Source organism: Peromyscus maniculatus, chromosome 14 (genome assembly GCF_049852395.1).
Source record: "Peromyscus maniculatus bairdii isolate BWxNUB_F1_BW_parent chromosome 14, HU_Pman_BW_mat_3.1, whole genome shotgun sequence".
Taxonomy (NCBI): Eukaryota; Metazoa; Chordata; class Mammalia; order Rodentia; family Cricetidae; genus Peromyscus; species Peromyscus maniculatus.
Genome location: NC_134865.1, coordinates 30,214,725 through 30,235,919, shown reverse-complemented (window position 1 = coordinate 30,235,919; position 21,195 = coordinate 30,214,725). Strand labels below are relative to the sequence as shown.

General features: G+C 43.9%; 1 protein-coding gene across 3 annotated transcripts; it reads right to left on the bottom strand.

The window, feature by feature from the left end:
- Positions 1-1,008: 1,008 nt before the first annotated feature.
- On the bottom strand, positions 1,009-21,106 carry Lsmem1 (leucine rich single-pass membrane protein 1). 3 transcript variants are annotated; one of them, XM_042260685.2, is made up of 4 exons: positions 17,369-21,106; positions 9,156-9,286; positions 7,329-7,457; positions 1,009-2,160 (listed from the first exon to the last, which is right to left on the bottom strand). In XM_042260685.2, exons 1-4 carry the CDS (start codon positions 17,617-17,619, stop codon positions 2,030-2,032), a joined length of 642 nt encoding a protein of 213 aa, XP_042116619.2. In that variant the 5' UTR covers positions 17,620-21,106; the 3' UTR covers positions 1,009-2,029. The 3 variants fall into 3 exon arrangements, with proteins under 3 accessions (XP_042116619.2, XP_006982383.3, XP_042116621.2); XM_006982321.4 differs by lacking the exon at positions 17,369-21,106 and adding an exon at positions 13,136-17,311; XM_042260687.2 differs by lacking the exon at positions 17,369-21,106 and adding an exon at positions 15,198-17,311.
- Between the last annotated feature and the right edge of the window lie 89 nt (positions 21,107-21,195).

Genomic DNA, 21,195 nt, shown 5'->3' with positions numbered 1-21,195 from the left:
TCTGGAGATTGAATTCAGGTCATCCGGTTTGGCCAGTGCCTTTACCTGCCGAGCTATCTCACCGGCCCCACCAAAACTTTTAATAAAAGGTCAATACAAGTTCTTAATTTGTGAGCACAGTGCTTCAAGCTGTGATAGTTTTCAGACTGTGAATGCCAGAGGGGTCACCATCCTTCCATCCAAACAATACAAGCAGGACTGAAAAGAAGAATAAAATGATTTTCGGGGGCTGGAGCTATGGCTCAGTCAGTAAAGTGCTTCCTTGTGAGCATGAGTTTGATTCCCAGAACCCATAGGTTTTTTAAACGATTTTTAAATGCCTTACATTGTAAAGTGCACAATGTTTTGGAATAAAGATTGTTTATTACTGAGCATAAAAATGTTCACTGCATGAGTAGAAAGGAAAAGGCGCAAGAGTAAGCAGGAAGATGTGAGCATTCTCAGACTGTTCCATCAGGTCTTCTGGTTTCTGAAATGATTTTACAATAAATCCTTATGACAAAGACTTTGCTATAATAGGTCAATAAAATTGTTCCCGTAAAGCCGGGCGGTGGTGGCGCACGCCTTTAATCCCAGCACTCGGGAGGCAGAGACAGGTGGATCTCTGTGAGTTCGAGGCCAGCCTGAGCTACAGAGTGAGTTCCAGGAAAGGCACAAAGCTACACAGAGAAACCCTGTCTCGAAAAAGACAAAAAAAAAAAAAAATTCAGTAAACATAAATTTTGTGTGTGTGTGTGTGTGTGTGTGTGTGTGTATGGGTTTTTTTTTGAGACAGGGTTTCTCTGTGTATCCCTGGCTGTCCTGGAACTCGCTCTGTAGACCAGGCTAGCCTAGAATTCACAGAGATCCACCTGCCTCTGCCTTCCAAGTGCTGGGATTAAAGGCATGTGCCACCACCACCCACGTCAAAATTTTATATTTTTAATGTTCTGCATGATATTGATCAATTTTAAGAAAAAGTATGCAATATAAATATTTTAGTACAAAATTTAAAAGTAATAAAAGTAATTTTTCATGTTTATTCCATCATCTACTTTTATTCAAAATGTGTTTTTGCATCTGCTTCATTTTCAAGTAAACTCAAATGTTTTGAATAAACCAAAATGACAAAAAAAAATTGCAATACCTTCTTCAACTGACTCACAACAGTGTATTTTAATTAAATAAAAACTCATGCTTTCAAACTCACTTATTTTGCCTCATTTTGTCATATACAGCATACCTTATTCTTATGTACTAAAACAAGAAAGCTTCCAAGTGCACAATTTTCTACTCTAATTTAGCAAAGACCACAAACCTAGCCAGTTTCTTCCAAAGTCATGAGCAAGATGCCAAGGAGTTTTTTTTTTTCCATGACAAAGCCAGCAGGCTTATAAATTATACATAAATAGACATGATTGCCTTTTCCTATGTGTGCATGTGAGTGTCTCTAGAGTCCGATGATTTTCACAAAGCAGGAGCTCAGACAACAGTCTAGGCTTTCTCTTTTGTCCCTCAGCGTCACCACACACACGTCACTACCCATGTTTTCTCCAGCGATCAGCAGACAACAGCAAAGCTGTTGTCAGAGTGTGTCACCCGAACGGAAGAATGTATGCTACTGAAAAGAGGGACCGCCTGGTTCTCCGCAGGCCGATGCAGGAATCCGCACAGGCGCCTGAGACATCACAGACCGCACTAGAACACTGGAAGTCTTCTATACCAAGCTCAGTTTCTATAAGTAGTTGCATTAAAGAGCTCTTGCTATCGATTCTTCTCCATGCAAACTGCCCACCACCCTAACCCCACCAAAGCTGAAGCAACCAGTTAACAAAAATGAGCCTGAACCAAGTTCACCCTTTCCTGGCTGCCATCTCTAAACGCCTTGATTAGGAGCCATTCCCATCCTTGGGAATGATGAACCAGCCTGTGTAACAGATCAGATCTGCTGCCTGAAGAAGTCCACTTGCTCAGTCCTTGACCTACACACATCGAGGCAAGTGGGAAGCTCCAGGTATCCGTGCCCACTCTTGAGGGGGAAAAAATCCCTTTAGTTCTGTTCCGAGTCCAGTTGGTTGAGCCGCTTTACGATCATGCTGTTGATTTTCTTAAGATCATCTATGTCCTTCCCCTCAGCTGTCAGTCTTCTCGACACGTCGTCCATCTGGTTTCCGGTTTGAACTTCAAAATGGAAAACAGACTGTTACAGCGGAGCCAGCAGAGGGAGCCTGTGAAGGGCTCAGCTGAGGACTGAAAAGCATCATCCGCAAATCGCCATGCATCCCAGAAACCCAGAGAACCGAAAAATTGCCTAGCTCGTAAACTCTACTTATGACCTCCCGGTGCCAGGCTAGACCACCCCTGACAACTCTGTAAGATTCTGGCTGAGATGGATGTGCCAGGGGCTGCCAGTGTGTCTGGGTAGTTCCTCTGGAGTGATTGTTACATTGTCTCATTTCCAGACCCTTTCTCAGAAGTGGCTTTCTCTCTTATCTGGAAAATGACATTCTCTGGGTCCTAACATCTACCTCTGCCTCCATACACATGAACAGACATACACACAAACATACACACACATACACATATGCACACAAAAGATAATGAGATTAATATCTCTGGCCCAAGATGCTTCCTTGTACAATAAAAATATACATTTTTTCTCATACAGGGGCTCAGGTTGGCCTTGAACTCATGTTCCCCCATCTCTGTCTACCAAGCTTTGGGATTACAAGTGTGTGCCATCACAGCCAATTTAAAGATCCTCTTATTTCCTCACCTCACTTTTCCTTTTCTTACTCAGTATGGTCCTGGCCTCCATATAAAACCCTTGAGCACAGCATAGTGGCCCACAGTGAGATTTGTCTTAAAATCAAAACCAAATGCAAAGGAAAAACAAACAGTTAAGGCAAATACCAAATAATTCCTTTTTGTTTTATCTATTTATTTTTAAAGGTTTTTGAAGGTTTGTTTTATTTCATGTGTGTGAGCATTTAGCCTGAATGTCTGTGCACCATGTGTGTACCTGTGAAGACTAGACATCAGATCCTCAAGAACTGGAGTTACAAACAGTTAAGACCTACTGCGTAGATGCTGGGAATTGAACCAGCATCTTCTGCAAGAGCAACAAGTGCTCTTAACTGTTGAGCCATCTCTCTAGCACCTATTTATTTTTTTGAGATGAAGTCTTATGTAGCCCAGACTGGCCTTGAACTCACTGTATAGCCAAGAATAATCTTGAGCTCCTGATTAAGATTATTCTTAATCTTTCTACCACTAACTCCCACATGCTGAAGCCTGTTCCACCATGTCTCCCTCAAATAAGCCCTCTTTTAAGGAGGGCTGGAGAGATGGTTTAGCAGTTCAGAGCACTTACTGTTCCTGCAGACAACCCAAGTTCACTTCCTACTGTGGTTCACAACCATCTATAATTCCAGTTCAGAAGACCCGATGCCCTCTTCTGACCTCTGCCGACACCAGGCATGTATGCACATGGTACGCATACATACACACATGCAAGACATTCATCCACATGAAATATTAAATAAGTCTTTTTAAAAATAGACACAGTGACATTCACATCCTGCCTTATATTTGACGTCAGTGTCTCTGAGTCCTGAATAGGTCCATCAACTTGAGCATGTGAGGCTTCAGTTTCATCAACAGTAAACTAGAGATAATGATAGGACCTAGCCAGGCATGGTAATGCCATCCTGTAAATCCAACTACTCAGAAATTGCGGCAGGAGGAACAAGTTCATCAACCTAACTGGGCTACTCAGTGAGTTTAAGGCAATCTATTGAGTCTCAACATGAAAAACAAAGAGAGTGCTAACAATCCAGTTTTATGGTAGAAAAGTTGCCTATAATGCACAGAGTTCTAGGTTCACTCCTCAGTATTATTTTAAAAAAAATGTTTTTTAGATTCTGGATTACACAGTTGTTGGAAGGTATTTGACAGACAGCCCTCAAGTATTCAGCGCATGGTACCTAGCACTGCATACCTCATCTATAACACTTGTTACTTCTCTTGTTCTTCCTCTTATCCTGAAGACGAGAGTTTTCCTTTGGGTTGCTTGGTTGTCTATAGACATAGCTAAAATATCTGGCTAGTTTAACTGGGTCATTGCCTGCAGTTAGGTACGGCAGGACAACAGGCAGATCTCTCATTTATGTTGGATTAACATTTCAGAATAAGAATAAACTATCTCTTTTGGCCCTGTGGGTTCAATTGCTGACCCTCCCCACGTCAATAGCTAGCTACAAGTTTACATTATCGCAAGGATAACTCGCCTGACTGCTTCTAAGTGGAAAAGGACATAAGCTGGGGGGCGGGGTGTGTGGAATTAAACACCATCCTTGTTGTATGGCTTCTCCTGGGAAGATGTGAACGAAATGCCCTTTTACCCCCTCCAAGGCACATAGAACATCACAGAAGAGGGGGTGTAAAGAAGCAAGAGCTTGGGGACTGGCAGGGGACTGGAGAGATGGCTCAGTGGTTGCTGCTCGAGCAGGAGATCAGAGTTCCATTCCCAGTGCTCACGTTGTCCCACCTGTAACTACCATTTCAGGGAATTCAATTGGTCACTTCTACCCTCCAAGGTCATCTGCACACACATATACATAAAGAAAATAAACCTTTGTGTTTTTAAAGGAGGAGCAGCAACAGCCACAGTCAGGAGAGGAGGAAGATGAGGAGGAGGGCCAGAGGAAGAGGTGGAGTGTCCGCTACCTATTTCCTCCAAATTGAAACATTCCTGTCTGGATAGAAGAGGAAGGCTCAGAACATTCAAGGCTCAGGAAACTCAGCAGGCTACAGGATTCACAAGGCTCCCTCCCTCTGAGGAAGAACCAGTAAACAACTCCTAGGAAAAGGAGAGTGTCTGGCAGAGCTTCCTATAAGTTATACAGGAAGTTCCAAGGATGCAGCTTTTTCAAGAAGATGCTGGAGTGGGCTCCCTGGTGATGCAAACTGCCTCGGAGGTACTCATGTTTGGCTCATATGTTTGAACACTGGGTCCATTGGTGGATCGTTTGGAGATGTTTAGATGGTGGAGCTTTACTAGAGGTGATATATCACTGGAGGTGTATAACGAGTCTTTCTCTGTCCCACCAGCTCCCAAATAGCAACATGGAGACTTCTTATTAATTATTAAAGCTCAGTCTATATCTTAGCCTTGTTCCTAACTAACTCGTATATGTAAATTAGCCCATTTATCTTAATCTGCATTCTGTCACATGGTTCATTATCTCATCTCTCTGTACTGATCATGCAGCCTCCTCTGAGTCCATCTCAAGACCCCACCTTTCTTCTTCTCTGAGTCCTCTCTGTCCCCAGAAGTCCCACCTAACCTCTTCCTGCCTGGCTATTAGCCATTCAGCTCTTTATTAAAACTAAAGACAGTGACACATCTTCAGACAATATAAAGGAATATTCTGCAAAGGGGTGGGCACTGGGGGTTTAGATCTTCATCACATCTCCAATTCCCTCTCTCATGTTCATGATGAAAGCTGTGATCTCTCAGATCCCTGCTCCTGCCACCATGCCTGTGGCTTGCTACCATGCCTCCCCAGCATGATGGACTGTTATCCCTCTGAAACTCAGTGTCTTAAGGGCACGTTATTGCTCCTGGACAGGGTCCCTGGGTACAAGTCTACGGCATGCTCCCACAATCCTAGGTCTCATTTGCATATTACCCCAGAGGGGTGATCAAAACTGATGGAGGCTCTACTGTGCATCTCCCAAGTGATCTTTTAGAAACCCCAAGTTCCCTTTAAGTTGTCTTTTATTGTGTGTTTTGTCACAGCAACAGAAAAGTAACTAATACACCTTTAATGCATGGGAGTATGAATAATCCCAATAAACTCATCGGTTCACCAAGCTAGGCTGGAATGCAGTCATTTCTTTTGGTCTGTCTGGGTGGGGAGAATAGACATTTTTTTCATGTCTCCACAGGAAAAGTCACACAATACCCCTTCTTACACACCCAGCCTCAGAGACCCAAAGGCATCTTCTCATGATAACACCTCCACCTCCTCTGCTCCTAAAGGAACTTAAATAAAGACAATGCATGGAGTTACAGTTCTATTTAAAATTGCTGAAGACAAGGCAGGCATGGTGACACATGCCTGTAATCCCAGATCTCAGGAGGCTGGAACAGGAAGATCTCAAATGCAAGGCCAACCTTGGCTATGTAGTAAGATCCTGTCTTAAAAAGAAAAAAAAAAAATTGCCGGATACCATAAACAGGAAGGGGCAGAAGAATGACAGGCTGGAAGACCCACGCTTCCAGTCAAGATGGCGTTAAACATAACACCCTCTCTGCAGCTGGAGAAAGCACTCGTTGCTCTTCCAGAGGACCAGGTTCAACTCCCAGCACCCACATGGCAGCTCACAACTGTCTGTAACTCCAGTTCCAGGTGATCTGATGTCTTCACATCAGACATCCATGCAGGCAGAACACCAGTGCACATGAAATAAAAAATTTTTAAAAGACCCTCCTTATCGCTACTCCTTGTAGCTTTCTGTGGTATGGAAGAGAATAGTATTAAAAGGTTGTCTGAGAGAGAACTGTGTTGGCCCTGATGGAGGAGCACACACACACACACACACACACACACACACACACACACACACACACGCACGCACACACGCACGCACGCACGCACGCACGCACACACACTCACACACACACTCTGCAGGTAGGCAGCTCCTCTCCTGCTACTCAAAGCAGACTGGAGACCGGAGGCTGACATGAATCTGCTGAGGGGTCTCTATGCTGAGGAGCAGATGTGGGCAAGCCTCTGTGTCACCAATTAAGGGTATGACATGTACCTCCCAGGCCAAGAGCAGGCAGGACGGAAGCTAGCACCAAGCAGGGAAGCAGTGACCTGCCCTCACATCCCCAGTACTGACTCGGCCATTAGCCTGGACCCTTGCCACTCTGAACTGATCCCTGGGGTGATATGCAAATGAGAAAGCATGAGGGTGTGTGCAAAACCTCATGGAAATGTATGTTATGTCTAAATGTAATGAAAAATATCTATGTATTGAGTAAAAAAAAAAATAAAATTAAGTAGGATAAATTGCATACTATTTGTCAGCAGGGGCTCCAAGTGACAAGTTAAAAGCTTATTAAATATTAAACATAGATGTGACCTGGCACTGGGGAAGCATGCTGTGGACTTGTGAACAAGGACGCTATCCAGGAGCAACAAGGTGCCCTTAAGACACTGGGTCTCCCCCAAGCTTTTGCTGGAAATAGATGGCCAAAAAGCGCTAGCTAGCTCCAGAAGCGTTGGCTATGAAGGACGCACACACAAATGCAAACAAGCCTGCCTATAAGTACTTACTTATTAGGAAGATGGCGAAGAACACCAGAGCTAGGCTGATCGTCAGCACCAGGAGCAGCCCCACAAAATACAGACCGCGGTTTCCATTTCCTGCGTTTGTCCCAGTGTTTGGTATTTTCTCCTCTAAAGCTAATAGGAGACAAAGCAACAGAGTCTCGGAACCACCCAGGGAGATGTGACGGACGTGCTCTTTTTCCCTGGACAGCCTGGAAAATGACTTCTGCATTAGGGATGCTTTTGGAAGAGCAATTTTGGATCTTTACCTTTCCATTAGAATTCAAAGAATGAGTGGGCTTGAGCTATGTCCTTGGACCTGTTTGAAAGGTTCTTTGAAAACTGTTAACTGTGGAGTAGAATGGCATGAATTATTCTTTGGAGAAGAAATGGAAAATTGATGGAGGCTCTACGCCCATCTCCTAAGTGGTCTAAGTGGAGCTAGGTAAGTGATGCTGTCCCTGTGTGGAAGACCTAACACCGTGTGGCGTCTCTCAGGAAACTGCTGTTATTATCAGAATAATCACTTGGGTCTATATATCCATTAGACAAAAGAGCCACTGTGGTATTTTGGTTCCTTAAAGCTATTTCCAGGATAGATTTGCTCTAAGAGTGAGGCTCTTCTCAGCACTTGGTGCAGGGAATTGCCTCTCGTTAGCTGGCTACTTTGTAACTCTCAGGTGCCGACTGACGCTCAGATAAAGTTGACTAAGAGAGGTGAGCCCTGGGGTAGGGAGACTGGTATTGCATTCTATCTTCTCCTCCTCTCTGAATTGGTCCCATACATTGTATTGCTTGATTATCTAATCAAGTACCTCCCATGTCCCATCCTCTCAACAGCTTCAGCCTTCTCATTAAAGCCACACCACAGGCGGACACCAACGCCTACTCTGGTAAGTGGATGAGGATCTGAACCCGTTAAAATGACCAAAGGAAGAACTCAAAAAAAAAGACGAGAGCCGGAATGGTGGGTGTAAAGTGGACAATAAGTTCAGAGTGTGCATGAAGCAAATAGCAAGGGGATATCAACACTTGAGTTTGAATTCTCATCATTTAAGTTAGACAACCTGGGGTCTGGGGGGTGGGGCTAAGAGGACGTGTTTCTAACACTTAGGGTGCAAGATACACTTTGTGTTCATGAGATTTCATTTTGTTCTCATGTCCCTTCTAACACCTTAAATGGACAATTTGTAATTTGTAAGTAGAAAATGAAGTTGACTTTTTGCACAACAGAATTTTAATGATTTTTTTTATAAACTAGTAAATGTGATGAACATTTTTCTCAGCAATCTCTGATTAAAACAAGACCCCTGGGAAGCAGAGAAGGTAACGAACCTAACCATGATCACCAAAAGGTATGACAGCCAAATGGTACTGAGCAAGCTGGGAGCCAGCACTAGCCTCCGTCCTGCCCAGGACCAACAGTGTAGGTTCTTCCCCAGGAGTTATAAAGGGAAAAAATGGGACATGAAGCGAGCGAACTCTTACTATGCAGTCAGGCTACCAGGAACTACCTATTATAGCCCAGGCTGACCTTAAGTTTGTGATTCTCCTGCCTCACCCTTCCAAGTGCTGGAATTACAAGCATGAGCCAGTATGCCTGGCTTCTGTCAGGAATTTTGAAGTGTTCAGATCTTGCCAAGAAAGTCAATAATCCTTTGAAGACTGGGAACATAAAACAAAAACTGCTTAATGATGAATAACATTTCTAGTGCCCAGTGATTGCTGATGCCCACCCTGCCCCCACCACAGGAAACACATCCACCGTGCCCTTGATGTTTTCCGGAAGTCCCAAAGCCATGGAAGCCTGAAACACTTCAGGACCATACATACAGAATAGATGTTGCGATTCTGTCGGACAGAGATTGAGTTTGTTTAAGTCATTGATGGAATCCACAACATAGAGTTTCCCTTCTTCATGGATGCCATGAGGTCCAGCATCCTGGGAGGAATGAGTCATTGTCCTGAAAGAAAACGTCACCATTAGGAAGCAGCAGCAGAGGAACTGCACAAGCCAGCGCAGCAGGAAGATGGACAGGCACGCAGGCTGCCGTCCACAAACGCTCTGCTAGGTCTAGAAAGGCTGTCTGGAAGGATGTATGTCCTTGGGTGGCCACCGTGGTGGCTGTTCTTCGGCCTCTGCTTGCCAGACTCAAATGTGTGGTTAACATCCAGCAGCTCTTACATGTTTACCCTCAATGCTCTTTCCTCCTCCTCGGCTTCCCACTTCCAGCTTATTTTCTCCCGGTCTGGTTTTTATTTTGTAATTGCCTGTCTTATTAGATGAGTCCTAGTTCGACATGCTTCAAGTCCTTTGTGCAAAACTACTACTTCTGTATACAAAATAAGCTAGCCAACAAACGATCATAAAGACAGGCAGACGGACGGACCAAGAGATAACCATGAGCCCTCCTACCTTCCTAATTTAACACAAAATTGCAATCTTGGTCCTGGCAAGATAGCTCAGTACTTGCCACCAAGGCTGATCGCCTGACTTCAATCTCAGAAATCCCTATGGTGGAATGAAAGAACAGAACAGCAAAGTGGTCCTCTGACCACCCCCCCCCCCCCACACACACACACACACACACACGCCATGGCACTCAAGCACAACTCCCACATACACTCGGTAAACAATGTGAAAATACTAACTGTGTTTTTGTATTTTCTTCAGTTTGGCATGAGTCCTTGCCCTTAGTTATATCCTTTAGCCATTAGGTGCTGTCAGTGGCTTCCCAGGACAAAACCTTAGCAAACAGAGGCACTAAAGAAAGGCTCTATTGCCAGGCCAATTGTGGTAGCACATGCCTTTAATCCCAGCTCTCAGCCAGAGCTACACAGATACCATTATTATTTTTATTTTCTTTTATATTTGTTTGCATGTGTACGTGCACCACATGCATGCCTGGTGCCCAAGGAAGCCTGAAAAGACAGATTTCCTGGAACTGGAGTTAGGGATAGTTGTAAACAACCATGTGGTGGCTGGTTGGATCTGAACCCAGGTCCTCTGCAAGAGTAGCAAGTGCTCTAACTGCTGAGCCATCTCTCCAGCCCCTAAAGTGAGGAATCTTTGGTTTTTCAAGACGGGGTTTTTCTATGTAGCCCTGGCTATTCTGGAGCTCTCTCTGTAGATCAGGCTGGCCTTGAATTCAGAGAGATCCTCCTTCCTCTGCCTCTGGAGCACTGGGATTGAAGGCGTGTACGCCCGGCAAGAGAGAAATCTTGATAATACCAGGACCAGATCTCTTCCATCTGGCTTCCAAGAAACTGAGCTCACGTATGTAACCAACACTTTTTAAGCTGAGGTTTACACATAAGGTAACAATCTCTCACAACCAGCACAATTTCCTCACTGACACGCCTGAGTGGATTAGGCAAGTTCGCACTAGTGCGTCTTTAATGCACAGCTGGAAAGATGTCTCGGTGTGCAAAGTGCTTGCTGCACAAGCATGAGGTCCCGCCTTGCACAAGCATGAGGTCCCACCTTCACATCTCTACCACATGAAAACTGGGTGCAGCGGTGCCCATCTGTAGCCCCAGTGATGGGTGATGGTGGAGACAAACGGATCGCAGGGGTTCATTGGCCAGCCAGTCTAGCCAAAGCACTGAGCTCCAGGTTCAGTGGGAGACTGTCTCAAATATACCATGGAGAGTAATAGAGGAAGACATCTGACACTGACCTCTGCCTACATGAGTGTGCCCACACACACCAGACACACACACACACACACACACACACACACACACACACACACACCACACACATACCACACACACACACATACACACCACACACACACACCACACACCACACACACACACACACACACACACACACACACACACACCACACACATACCACACACACACACACACACATCACACACACAAGAATAAAAGTAAGTCTTTAAAATAATAAAAATCCAGTTATTTCCCAGTGGCACCTACAGTTTAGCGGTACATATTTGCAGATCCCTAGCTAAGAAACACTCTACACTCAGAAAGTCATGCACTAGGTTTTTTTTGTTGTTGTTGTTTTGTTTTGTTTTTTTATGAATTCAAACTGTGTGTTTCCATTTTCCTGAATTTTTAATTGGGGAAAAAATGTACAATGCACTGCATTTATTGAGACATTCCACAGCATGTTAACTACTAAAATTGTTGAATTTCAAGTGTATGAGGGAGTGGAAAGCAGCAGCAGCAGCAGCAGCAGCAGCAGCAGCAGCCGCAGCGGGTGAGAGAAAGGCCTTCAGAGAGCAAACCTCACCCTCAGCAGACAAACGGTGCCCTCCACGTGCTGATGACTGCCCGGGCGCCTGGCTCCCGACCGTCCTTCTAAAGCGCTTTCTGTCTCGGCATCTCTGTATACCTTATTATTCCAAACTCTTTTTTTTTTTTTTCTTTTGGACCAGGAAAAAAAAAAAAGCTGTGTGTGTCAGGTGGTGGGATCACTGTTGCAAACATAGCTTCTATTTCGGGCATGGTAACGGAGACACAGTGCATTTCTGAATCTGATTTAATACCCGCAAGCTCCCATTTCACCCTCAGGAATGTCACTGCTGTTGCAAAAAAAGAAAAGAGAAAAAAACTGTTTACAAAGTAGAGGACTAGCTAGAAAAATCATTGCTAAAAAGTCCTATTTTTAGAGTAATAGTCCAGCTAATACAATTTACTAGCCTAAGAAGTGATGCCAAGAAATGTACGGGATAGAGGGATGGCATTCAGCCTGGCAGCCTGAAGTCATCTCCTTCACTTAGTTCAGTGAGAAACGACTCCTGCAAGTTTGCAAAGCTGTCCTCCGACCTCCACATAAGCACTGCGGCATGAGCGTGCTCCCCCCAACACACACATCATTTAAAATCTCTAATAAAATTTGTTAAAAGATGTTTGTTTTTAATCTAAGATAACCCAAGTAAATAATGGAGCACTCTGAAAGCAAATCTTTGCAGTGAGCTCACAGTGTCAGTAGGTGTAGTCCAGTATACCTTTCCAGTACTCGACATGTAAAAAGAACGGCAAACCAGTAAGGAAAGCAGACGTAGGTAACTCGTGGCTCCTGAGAGCCTGCAGGCGGCCTGTGAGTGACTCCGCCAGTAAGTGGATACAAGGTCACATGTCTTGAAAAGCAGACCCCACAGCTGTTGACATCAGTGGTTGCTATCTTTGGCACCTGAAATGAGGGCATTTGGGAGCAACCAGCGAGGCTGGTGCCGAGTGTCATTACCCAGCCCATGTCACACTAATGTGGCCCTCTTGTCTCACTCCACCGTGCAGACCTGCTGACTCACCCATGGCCAGGGCAGCACCCCCTTAATGGAGCCCCTCCTAATCCTGGAGCTGAGACGCGTAAGTGATTTCATTTTCCTATGCTCTCGATCACTGCTAACAGCTGAACCTTTTAGCATTTAATCATTGCTTGATTTCCTACCAATAAGATATTCTGACAAATAAAAATTGTCTCTGAAAAAAGAAAAAAAGCATCACTGGACTTTCCCCCCCTGCACGTGTTGGTATCAAAACAGAAAAATAACTCACACCACATTGCATGCTACAAACTCAGAACTGTTTACAATCAAGACCAAGTTCAAAGCTTAACAAGATGCTTTCTGGAGTGACTCAGAGCCGCGTGTTATTGGCACTCCCGAGTTCACTCTGCAGTTTTTAAAATCAAGTCTGCATCTTTTCTATGAGAAGCTGAAAAGCACAGAGCACATGCAGTGGAAACCCCAAGGACTCAAGAACTGTTGCTCAGTCTCAGTGAGGAAGAGCATGCAAACCATTTACAAAAATGTGAGCTCTGACTGCTCAGTTACCTGGGAAATTCAACTATTCGGGAGCAACGGCAGCCAAACTTTCTACCAATTCTGTAGTTGGTTCTTGATCTTCCTGCTGCTCACAAGTGCTCCCACGAGGCCCATAAACCCAGCACATAATTGGTGGTCTATATTTAGTGTTGATTTAGCCACTCAATGCAAGATTCCACCATAATGTCTATGAGTTTTAGACATGCATTACTGAAACTTCTGCTTTAAAACAACACACCGCCAAGCCTTGATTCAGTTGGTAACTAATGAGGTTCTTATGAAACTGAAGTCAGAAGTCCTTACTCGGTGGACGTGGCTGGGCTGAGTCAGTTGCCAGCACATTCCCAGCACTTCTGCTATGGTATACTCCTGTGTATAAGTGCCCTGCCGCAGGCAGGCAGGCAGGCAGGCAGGCGCTACCACGGTGACGGCTGGTGTGCAGGGACTCCAGACCAACCAGAGGGCTGTAGTAACCAGGAAGAATAACTGTGATAACACAACTAGCACGATGGCTGGTGTGTTAGCTTTCCACTCCTGTTGTCTAAGTGTCCCAAATGAGTCCGCTGCTATGAAGTGTGAAGTTTTATACTAGTCCACTGTTTCAGACCTCCGGCCCAGGCTTGCAGAAAACATGGTAGTGGGTACAGCAGAAACAAGTGGCTTTGTCCCATGGCAGCCAAGAAGCAAAGGAAAGGAAGGGGCCAGGTCCTGCTATGCCCTTCAAGAGCATGACCCCAACGACCTGCCTCCCAGGAGCCCCATACCTAAAGGTCCACCATATATCCCAGTGGTAGGTCCACCATATATCCCACCACAGGCGGTGACTAAGCAAGCCCCCATCACTTTCCTTTAGGGAGACTTTTAAAGATCTCGAGCAGCAGGTCCAGGGACTCCTGGGCCTCCAATTCACTATAAAAAGTGGAAGTGCAAAGATCACACACTTCAGCATTCCTTCCAAGGTGATTTCTTCCAAGCTTAGGCACATATCTGCCTCTTGGGAAAACCAGCCATTTCCCTTCCCTTCCATTCACATCAAGCAGCTCTGCCCTCTGGTGTACACAAAAGGCTGTAAGAGGTGAAAACCGCTGCCCGCAAGCTGCAGGTGCCAGGTCTCAGGCTGCTCAGTGAGGCCGGAAACAGACTTGCAGTTGTTTGTGATCTGCCTTACCTTGCCACAACTGCCTACTCATTACTCAGCTTCAAAACCAGTTTCCTTACACTGTTTTCTTTAGGGACATCATTAAACTTCTAGGGAACAGGAATTCTCATTTTGAGAACTAAGCAGACTACGTAATTGGTAATTTTTTTTTATCAGAAGTGTCATACATTTTAAACTAAGCTCAAAAAAGATGAAGATGTTCTCATCAGCTTGCCTTGATGAGACAAAACCTTCCTAATTATCCAATTTGTCCCAGATCCCCTATCGTTTGCATAAGCCCTGTTTCATTTCTTGATCACTGTTTTCCCCTCTTCCTTCCGAATCCTCAAGTGTTAATCTTCCAGAAATGGAAACACAGAGCCTAGGAACAAGTGGCATCCCATCACACCTGTCTGAAGGCTATAGTTAAAATCCTAGGAAACGACTTGACCAGAACATAACAGCTTCTTGAATATCTGAAATGCTGCTTAAGAATTTTAAACCAGAAGGAAATATGGTCATATAAGTGATCTATTCTGGAGACATTTTCAAGGATTCCTTGCTATTTCTTTCAGATTCAGTTCCCAGAAAATCCAGTAAATGCCACCAGAGTCGTCACCCATTGCTGACTGCTTTAAAATTAATCCTTGAGCCACAGCACTTCACTGCTTTCAACTCATTTTTCACATCAGGTTCCCAGAAATCTTTATCAGCAGAAATTTCTCAATGATTTCTGGAAGTTTCCATCTTTGTAAACTCAAGTGTGGGTTAAGTATTCTTATTTCTTATTCCCCAAACCCTAATTTAAAAAAAAAAAAAAAGGCAGCATAGGAATAAAAGTCACAAGGGGAAAACACTAGAGTTCAATCAACGAGAACACAATGGGGGAACATTGAGGTGCTGGGTTTGCCTAGTGGAGTCTCACAAACCTACCATTGCTGAAGATGAGGACAGGCTCAGAGCTGGGATGGAAGAGGTGAGCACGGACGAAATCGATGCGAGTCAGTTAATGTGGGTCACAGACAAGATGGAGTAAGAGTCAAGGAAAAGGCTCCAAAGGAAGAAACCAAGGCCCACAGCCATTTCAGTAGCTCCAACAAAATGAAAAACTTACTTCCAGATATCTACCATGTAACAGATTTTTAAGTGCAAAAGACAAAAAACTCATTTCAAAGCTCAACATTTCATGCATCAGAACAGAGCAAACCTTTCAAAATTGAGCTGTCCAAAGTCTAATTCTGAACTTGATTTGCTACACAGAAATTGACAAGTCAAACTAGCTTTCAGATGAGACCTTAAAATAACTGACCACTTTTGTATTCATCCCTAAGAAACTACAGAAGGTACACCACTCCAAGAATGCCATCAGGGAAGACAGGAGGTCAGTGTAGACTTGGAAACAAATCCAAATAATCTTACTGTTTCTAAAACAACTGTACACTTGGGTAAGAGATGTGGAGGCCCACAAAGGTTTCCTAAATGAGATATGAGCATGCTTTACCCAGCAGGGCTGCATTAGAGGGTTGCTTGACCACATGCATGATTACCAGGTGTTTGGAAGGGTCTGCACTTGGCTGTGCTAGGGGGAGGTCTTTTGCTCCACCCCTCGGCATTCCTTTAAAAAGCCCTTTAGAAGAGACAGAAGGAGCTAGTGGATAAGGATCCAGGCACTCCGGAGCTATCCTGTGTTTCTGTCTCTCTACGCTCTATATTTCTATCTAAATATTTCTCACTTCTCCCTCCTCAAGAGTACCCTTGTGTAAAGTGGGAGAGGGACTCCCACAGATGGCACCTAAACAGGAAGCAGTTGGACATGTCTGGTTCTGTAGTATAATGAAGATGGGAATATTCTATTTTCAGCAGTGAAAGTAAAGTGGCTCAAAGATGCCCAAGTGAAAAATGAGGCCGCAGAGAATATATATCTTTGTCTAGGTTTCTTTCTTTTTCTCTCTCTTAATTTCTATCTATAAAAATTAGGAAAAAATTAGGGTAAGAAGGAAAAATATAAAGTAAAATATAGGAATATGGTGTAGGAATAAAGTTAAAGTAAGAGTAGAATGTAGGAATATAGTTTAAGAAAAAAATTAGCATAAGATAAGCAACAAGACAGAGGAACTATGTCCTTGATTTCCAACTATAGGGCTATGAACGCAAAATCCTGCGGAAGGATCAGAAAAATCTATCAAAGATGAGGGGGGAAAAAAACGGGCACAAAAAGATTCTTATGGAAGCTTTTGGCCTGGGGACAGCTTAGAATCAAGCACTGAAACACAGAGGAAAGATTTTCCCTGAGGCAGATGAGCACTGAGACACAGAGGAAAGAATTTTCCCTGAGGCAGATGCGGTTGAAATAAAACTTTTCACTCCGCTGATGCTGCCACTGTATGAGAACATTGAACCACCAGAACTAGTCTCCATTTGCCCATGAAGTCAAAAGTTTAGAGAACACAAGTTTTAGGGAAAACTTAATAATCTTTCCCTCAGAAACTGAAAGCTTTCTTGGGAAAAACTTAGCGATCTCTCTCTCTAAAAATCTAAAAGCTTTTCAGATCTTTTCTTTTTCAGATTTTTTTTTTCTCTCTTTTGGTAGGGGCAAAAAATTAAATTCACTTGGAAGAAACATCTATCAGAATGGGAGAATCACTCGTAACTGCTCTAGTGCAGCATTGCTAATTCTTACTTTTAGCATCGTATCTCCACTTCTAATCAGCAATTGGGAAGCAATTAGCAAGGGGCCAGGGTGCTAGCACCTCCGAGTTTAAGATTACTCATGGTAATCTTAAAAAGCAGTTCCTGGGATACTAGGTTCCTGCAGTTGTCAAGCAGCTTCCTCAAGTGTGGAGATGAGGCAGAGGAGGTGCGGGACCTGGGGAAAACTGCTAGCACAAAAAAGCAGGGTAAATTTGGCCATACAAACGAAGCCAGCGGGAACGGCAACAGTTGCCCATTAGACTGCAAGCCCTGAGTCCGTAGGTGGGGCTATGCAGCCAGCGTCCAGGGCTGCATAAACCCACCTCTCTGAAAAAGCTCTTTTCTGGGGGGGGGGGAGGGGGAGCTTTCTGAAAAAGCTTTTAGTTCAAGTGCCTTCATTTTCTTTCACTAACCTGGTAAGGCGGAGGAACAAGCCCTGAGGGGTTTTTTGCTTCTGGCTAGAGCCTAGCAAGAAAGTGCAGGTAGAAAGCAGAAGCAAGGACAGCTTCCTCCAAGGTGGAGCTGCAACAGAGGCTGTGTGGGAACAGGGGAGGGGCTGCGGGCCTGGAGGAAACAGTGCAGGCTTTGAAATCTTCCCTACAAAGAGGGAGGCAGGGCTTGAGTTCCCAGAAATCTCTCTGAAAAGACTTCTAAGTACTTTCATTTTGTTTCACTGACCCAGAAAGGCAGGGGACCAAGCCCCGAGGGGTTTTTGCTGCTGGCACCAAAACGCCTGTCCACATGCACGTGGGTGAATGGGCATGGTCCACTCCAGGAAAAGTGCCAGCTCAGGGAGAACAGAAATCTCCTATGGTAAAAGAGTAAAACCTTGACTCAAAAACCTCTCGTGGTAAAAAGCAAAGGCATGAATACAGACCATGTTAACGTAAGTTTTCTCCCAGACCTGAAAGGCAGTCTGGGAAATGTAGTATATAACATTACAGAGAAACAATATAAAGTCAGTATGGGGAAATGTAGTTTTTCAGCTCAAAATAACGATACTGCCCCCAAACTGGGTTTTTCAGCTCAAAATGCAGTTTCTTTTCCAAACAATGTTAGAAAGCTTAGGCTTACCTTCTGAGTACTAAGCACAGGTGAACAGCTTGCCTCTAAGGAGATAATTAAAATGCTAATGCCATTTGTCAACAAGCTACTTTGAAATCTTTTAGAAAACAAGGGAATATAGTCCTTACACTGGGAAATTGCTTCTGGTGTGGAAACAAAAAACAAAAAACCTTTGGGATTGAGTTGTGCTTAAGATAGAAGAAAGAAACATTGGCATCATTAAAAGAACTCATGGTAATCTTAAAAAGCAGCTTTAAAAAAATTAAGAGGGGGCTGGAGAGATGGCTCAGAGGTTAAGAGCACTGACTCTTCTTCCAGAGGTCTTGAGTTCAATTCCCAGCAGCCACATGGTGGCTCACAACCATCTGTAATGAGATCTGGCGCCCTCTTCTGGCCTGCAGTCATATATGCTCTATACATAATAAAATAAATCTTAAAAAAAAATCACAAAGAGGGCATTTTACTCTCAGTCAGGCTTAGATGAATTAGGCTCTAACTTCAAACTCTCAAGAAAAATTGGCATCATTAAAATAATTCATGGTAATCTTAAAAAGCAGCTAGCAGTCTTCTAGAAGTTTCCACTCGTTTGTTTAGAAATGGGTGGTCCTCCCACAAAGGAGTAAGCCTCCCACAATCAAGTTTGTAAAAGTGTCTTTATAATTAGCATCGGTTTTGTTTACTTGAGTGGATACTTTGAAATGACTGTTTTCTCCTGGGAATCAAAATAGTCTCTTGAAAGTTTTATTGAACATCTGTTAGGAGAGTTTTGATCTAGGAAAAGGGCTTGGTGCAGCTGAGACTGCTGGAATCACCTTAGACCCATTCCAAAAAGGATATTCCATTTTTATTATCCTCTATGGGGAGGTATGGCAGCTAAGGAGATTGACGTGGATGTTTGCAAGCTCAGTAGGGACCCAGACCAGAGCTGAGTTAAGCTCTGTACTCCCCCCACCCCTCACCAGAGGCTGATAGTCAAAGACGGGCAACTTTCTTCTTGATAGCTTCCAACCTAAGCCAGAGTATGCTTGATGGAATGTGTCTTCATGACAAGTAAGATCAATCAAGGACTTAAGACAGGCCTGGGGGCCTTTTTTGTATCACGAAGGGGTAACTGTGTAGGCCCACAAAGGTTTCCTAGTGAGATCTGAGCTTGCTTTACCAAGCAGGGCTGCATAAGGAGATGGACTTACCACAAGGGTGGTTACCAGCTGTTTGGGTCTGCACTTGGCTGTGCTGGGGTGGAGGTGGGGGGGTCTTTTGCTCCAACCCTTGGCATTTCTTTAAAAAGCCCTTTAGAAGAGACAGAAGGGGCTGATGGATAAGGATCCAGGCCCTCCCGAGCTATCTATCCTGTGTTTCTGTCTCTCACCCCTCTCTGTTTCTATCTTAAATGTTTCTCACTTCTCCCTCCTCAAGAGTACCTTGGAGTAGAAGTGAAAGCAGGACTCCCACAGTGACACTAACCTATACTGACTCACAGAGAACCAAGTTAGTTAGGAAGAACTGGTGGCAAGCATCTGGAATGTGTGTAAAATCCAAGACAAGTAAATACCACTTTAAGGCAAAAATAAACTGATTTGAGAACTCTTCACTTAAATGTCTAAAGACAATAAACCAAGACTTTGCTACTAATGCATCACCAGTAACGTGAGAAACATGAAACTGAGGTCCGAGGGCAAATCACTGAGGTGACATAGCTCCTGAGAAGGGGCTGACAGATTACAGGAAGAAGAAAAGTGGGCTTTATGACAATCCTTGAAGTAAACTACGTTTTACCGTGATCAAAAACTCATTAAAGCCTATATAAAGGACTGGGGGTAAAAAGCTTGTCTGGAAAGCACAAGTCTTGATTTTGATACTCAGAACCCACATATCAAACTGGCCAGTTTAGTAGCAGAGAGGTAGAGGCAGAGTCCATTTCCAGGAAAAGATAGATGGATCCTGAGGAATAACAATTGTGTACACAAATGTGGAAGGACACATAAAACATACACAACTGACTGAAAATGTAAGTAAAGAAATTCTATTGACAATGTCTCCCATGACTCTAGCCTACTTGGAATGAAAGTGATAGATACCACCACACTCTAGACTCCAGTGTGTTCCTCACTATGCTATATCTGAGTTGAACTGAGAGCCACAAGCCAGAGTGTCAGACCTTCCAGTTTGTTGGGGACACAGAACAGTTATTTGGGAGAAAAGATCTTAAATGACACGCTTCCTAACTCCACCCTCAGCATCAAGAAAACAAGTCCATGCATACACTGAAGCCATGTACACTAACTAATGGTTATGTTTTATGCACTCAAAATGCCTAAGATGCCAGGTAGGGGCAACAGGGCAGCATTCTTTAAGTTGGCTAACCTAAGTCCTGGTTATGTATAAATTCTTCATCTCAATGTCTAAGTACTCAAAGCTTTGTCTCGTTTTGTTTCCAAATACACAGAGAGCTGTCTCACTCTCTGCTTGGCTTGACTCATTCTATAGAATGTCAGTCATAAAGAGTGTTTCTTCTATTAAGAGAGAAGCAGATTTCACATACTATGTCCTGCTGTTAGGTTCTAGGGACAAAAGTTGGCAGACTTTTTGGCATAAGTTAATTATAACATGAATTCTCATGGTCTGAACACAAGGGCTTGAGTGCAGCGTGGAATGCCTTTTAATGAGCCCATTGACACAATTAAAATACCAACCTGCTGTGGGATGTCTTTCTGTATGCTGTGAATGTATTGCTCTGATTGGTTGATAAATAAAGCCATTGGCCTATGGCAAGGCAGCTGAGAGGCAGATGGAAATCCAAGCAGACAGACAGGAAGAAGAAACAAGAGGAGACACCACCAGCCTGCTGCCCAAGGAACAACATGCCAGCAGATCAATAAAGCCATGGAACACGTGACAAAAAACAGATTAATAGAAAGCAAGAAGCTCAAACCATGGGCCATCCAGTTCATAATTAATATAAGCCTCTGTGTTTACTTCGGTTTGAGTGGCTGAGGGACTAGGTGGAACACAGTAAAACTTCTAGGTACACCGACCACCTTCCATTTAAACTTAATATAGTAGCTTTCCAGAGGAACTCATTCCCCAAAACTATATCTACTTGTCAAGTGTACCCTGCATGTATGCATCATTATAATCTGTCAGTTTTGATGAACAGAATATAAATAAGTTAACT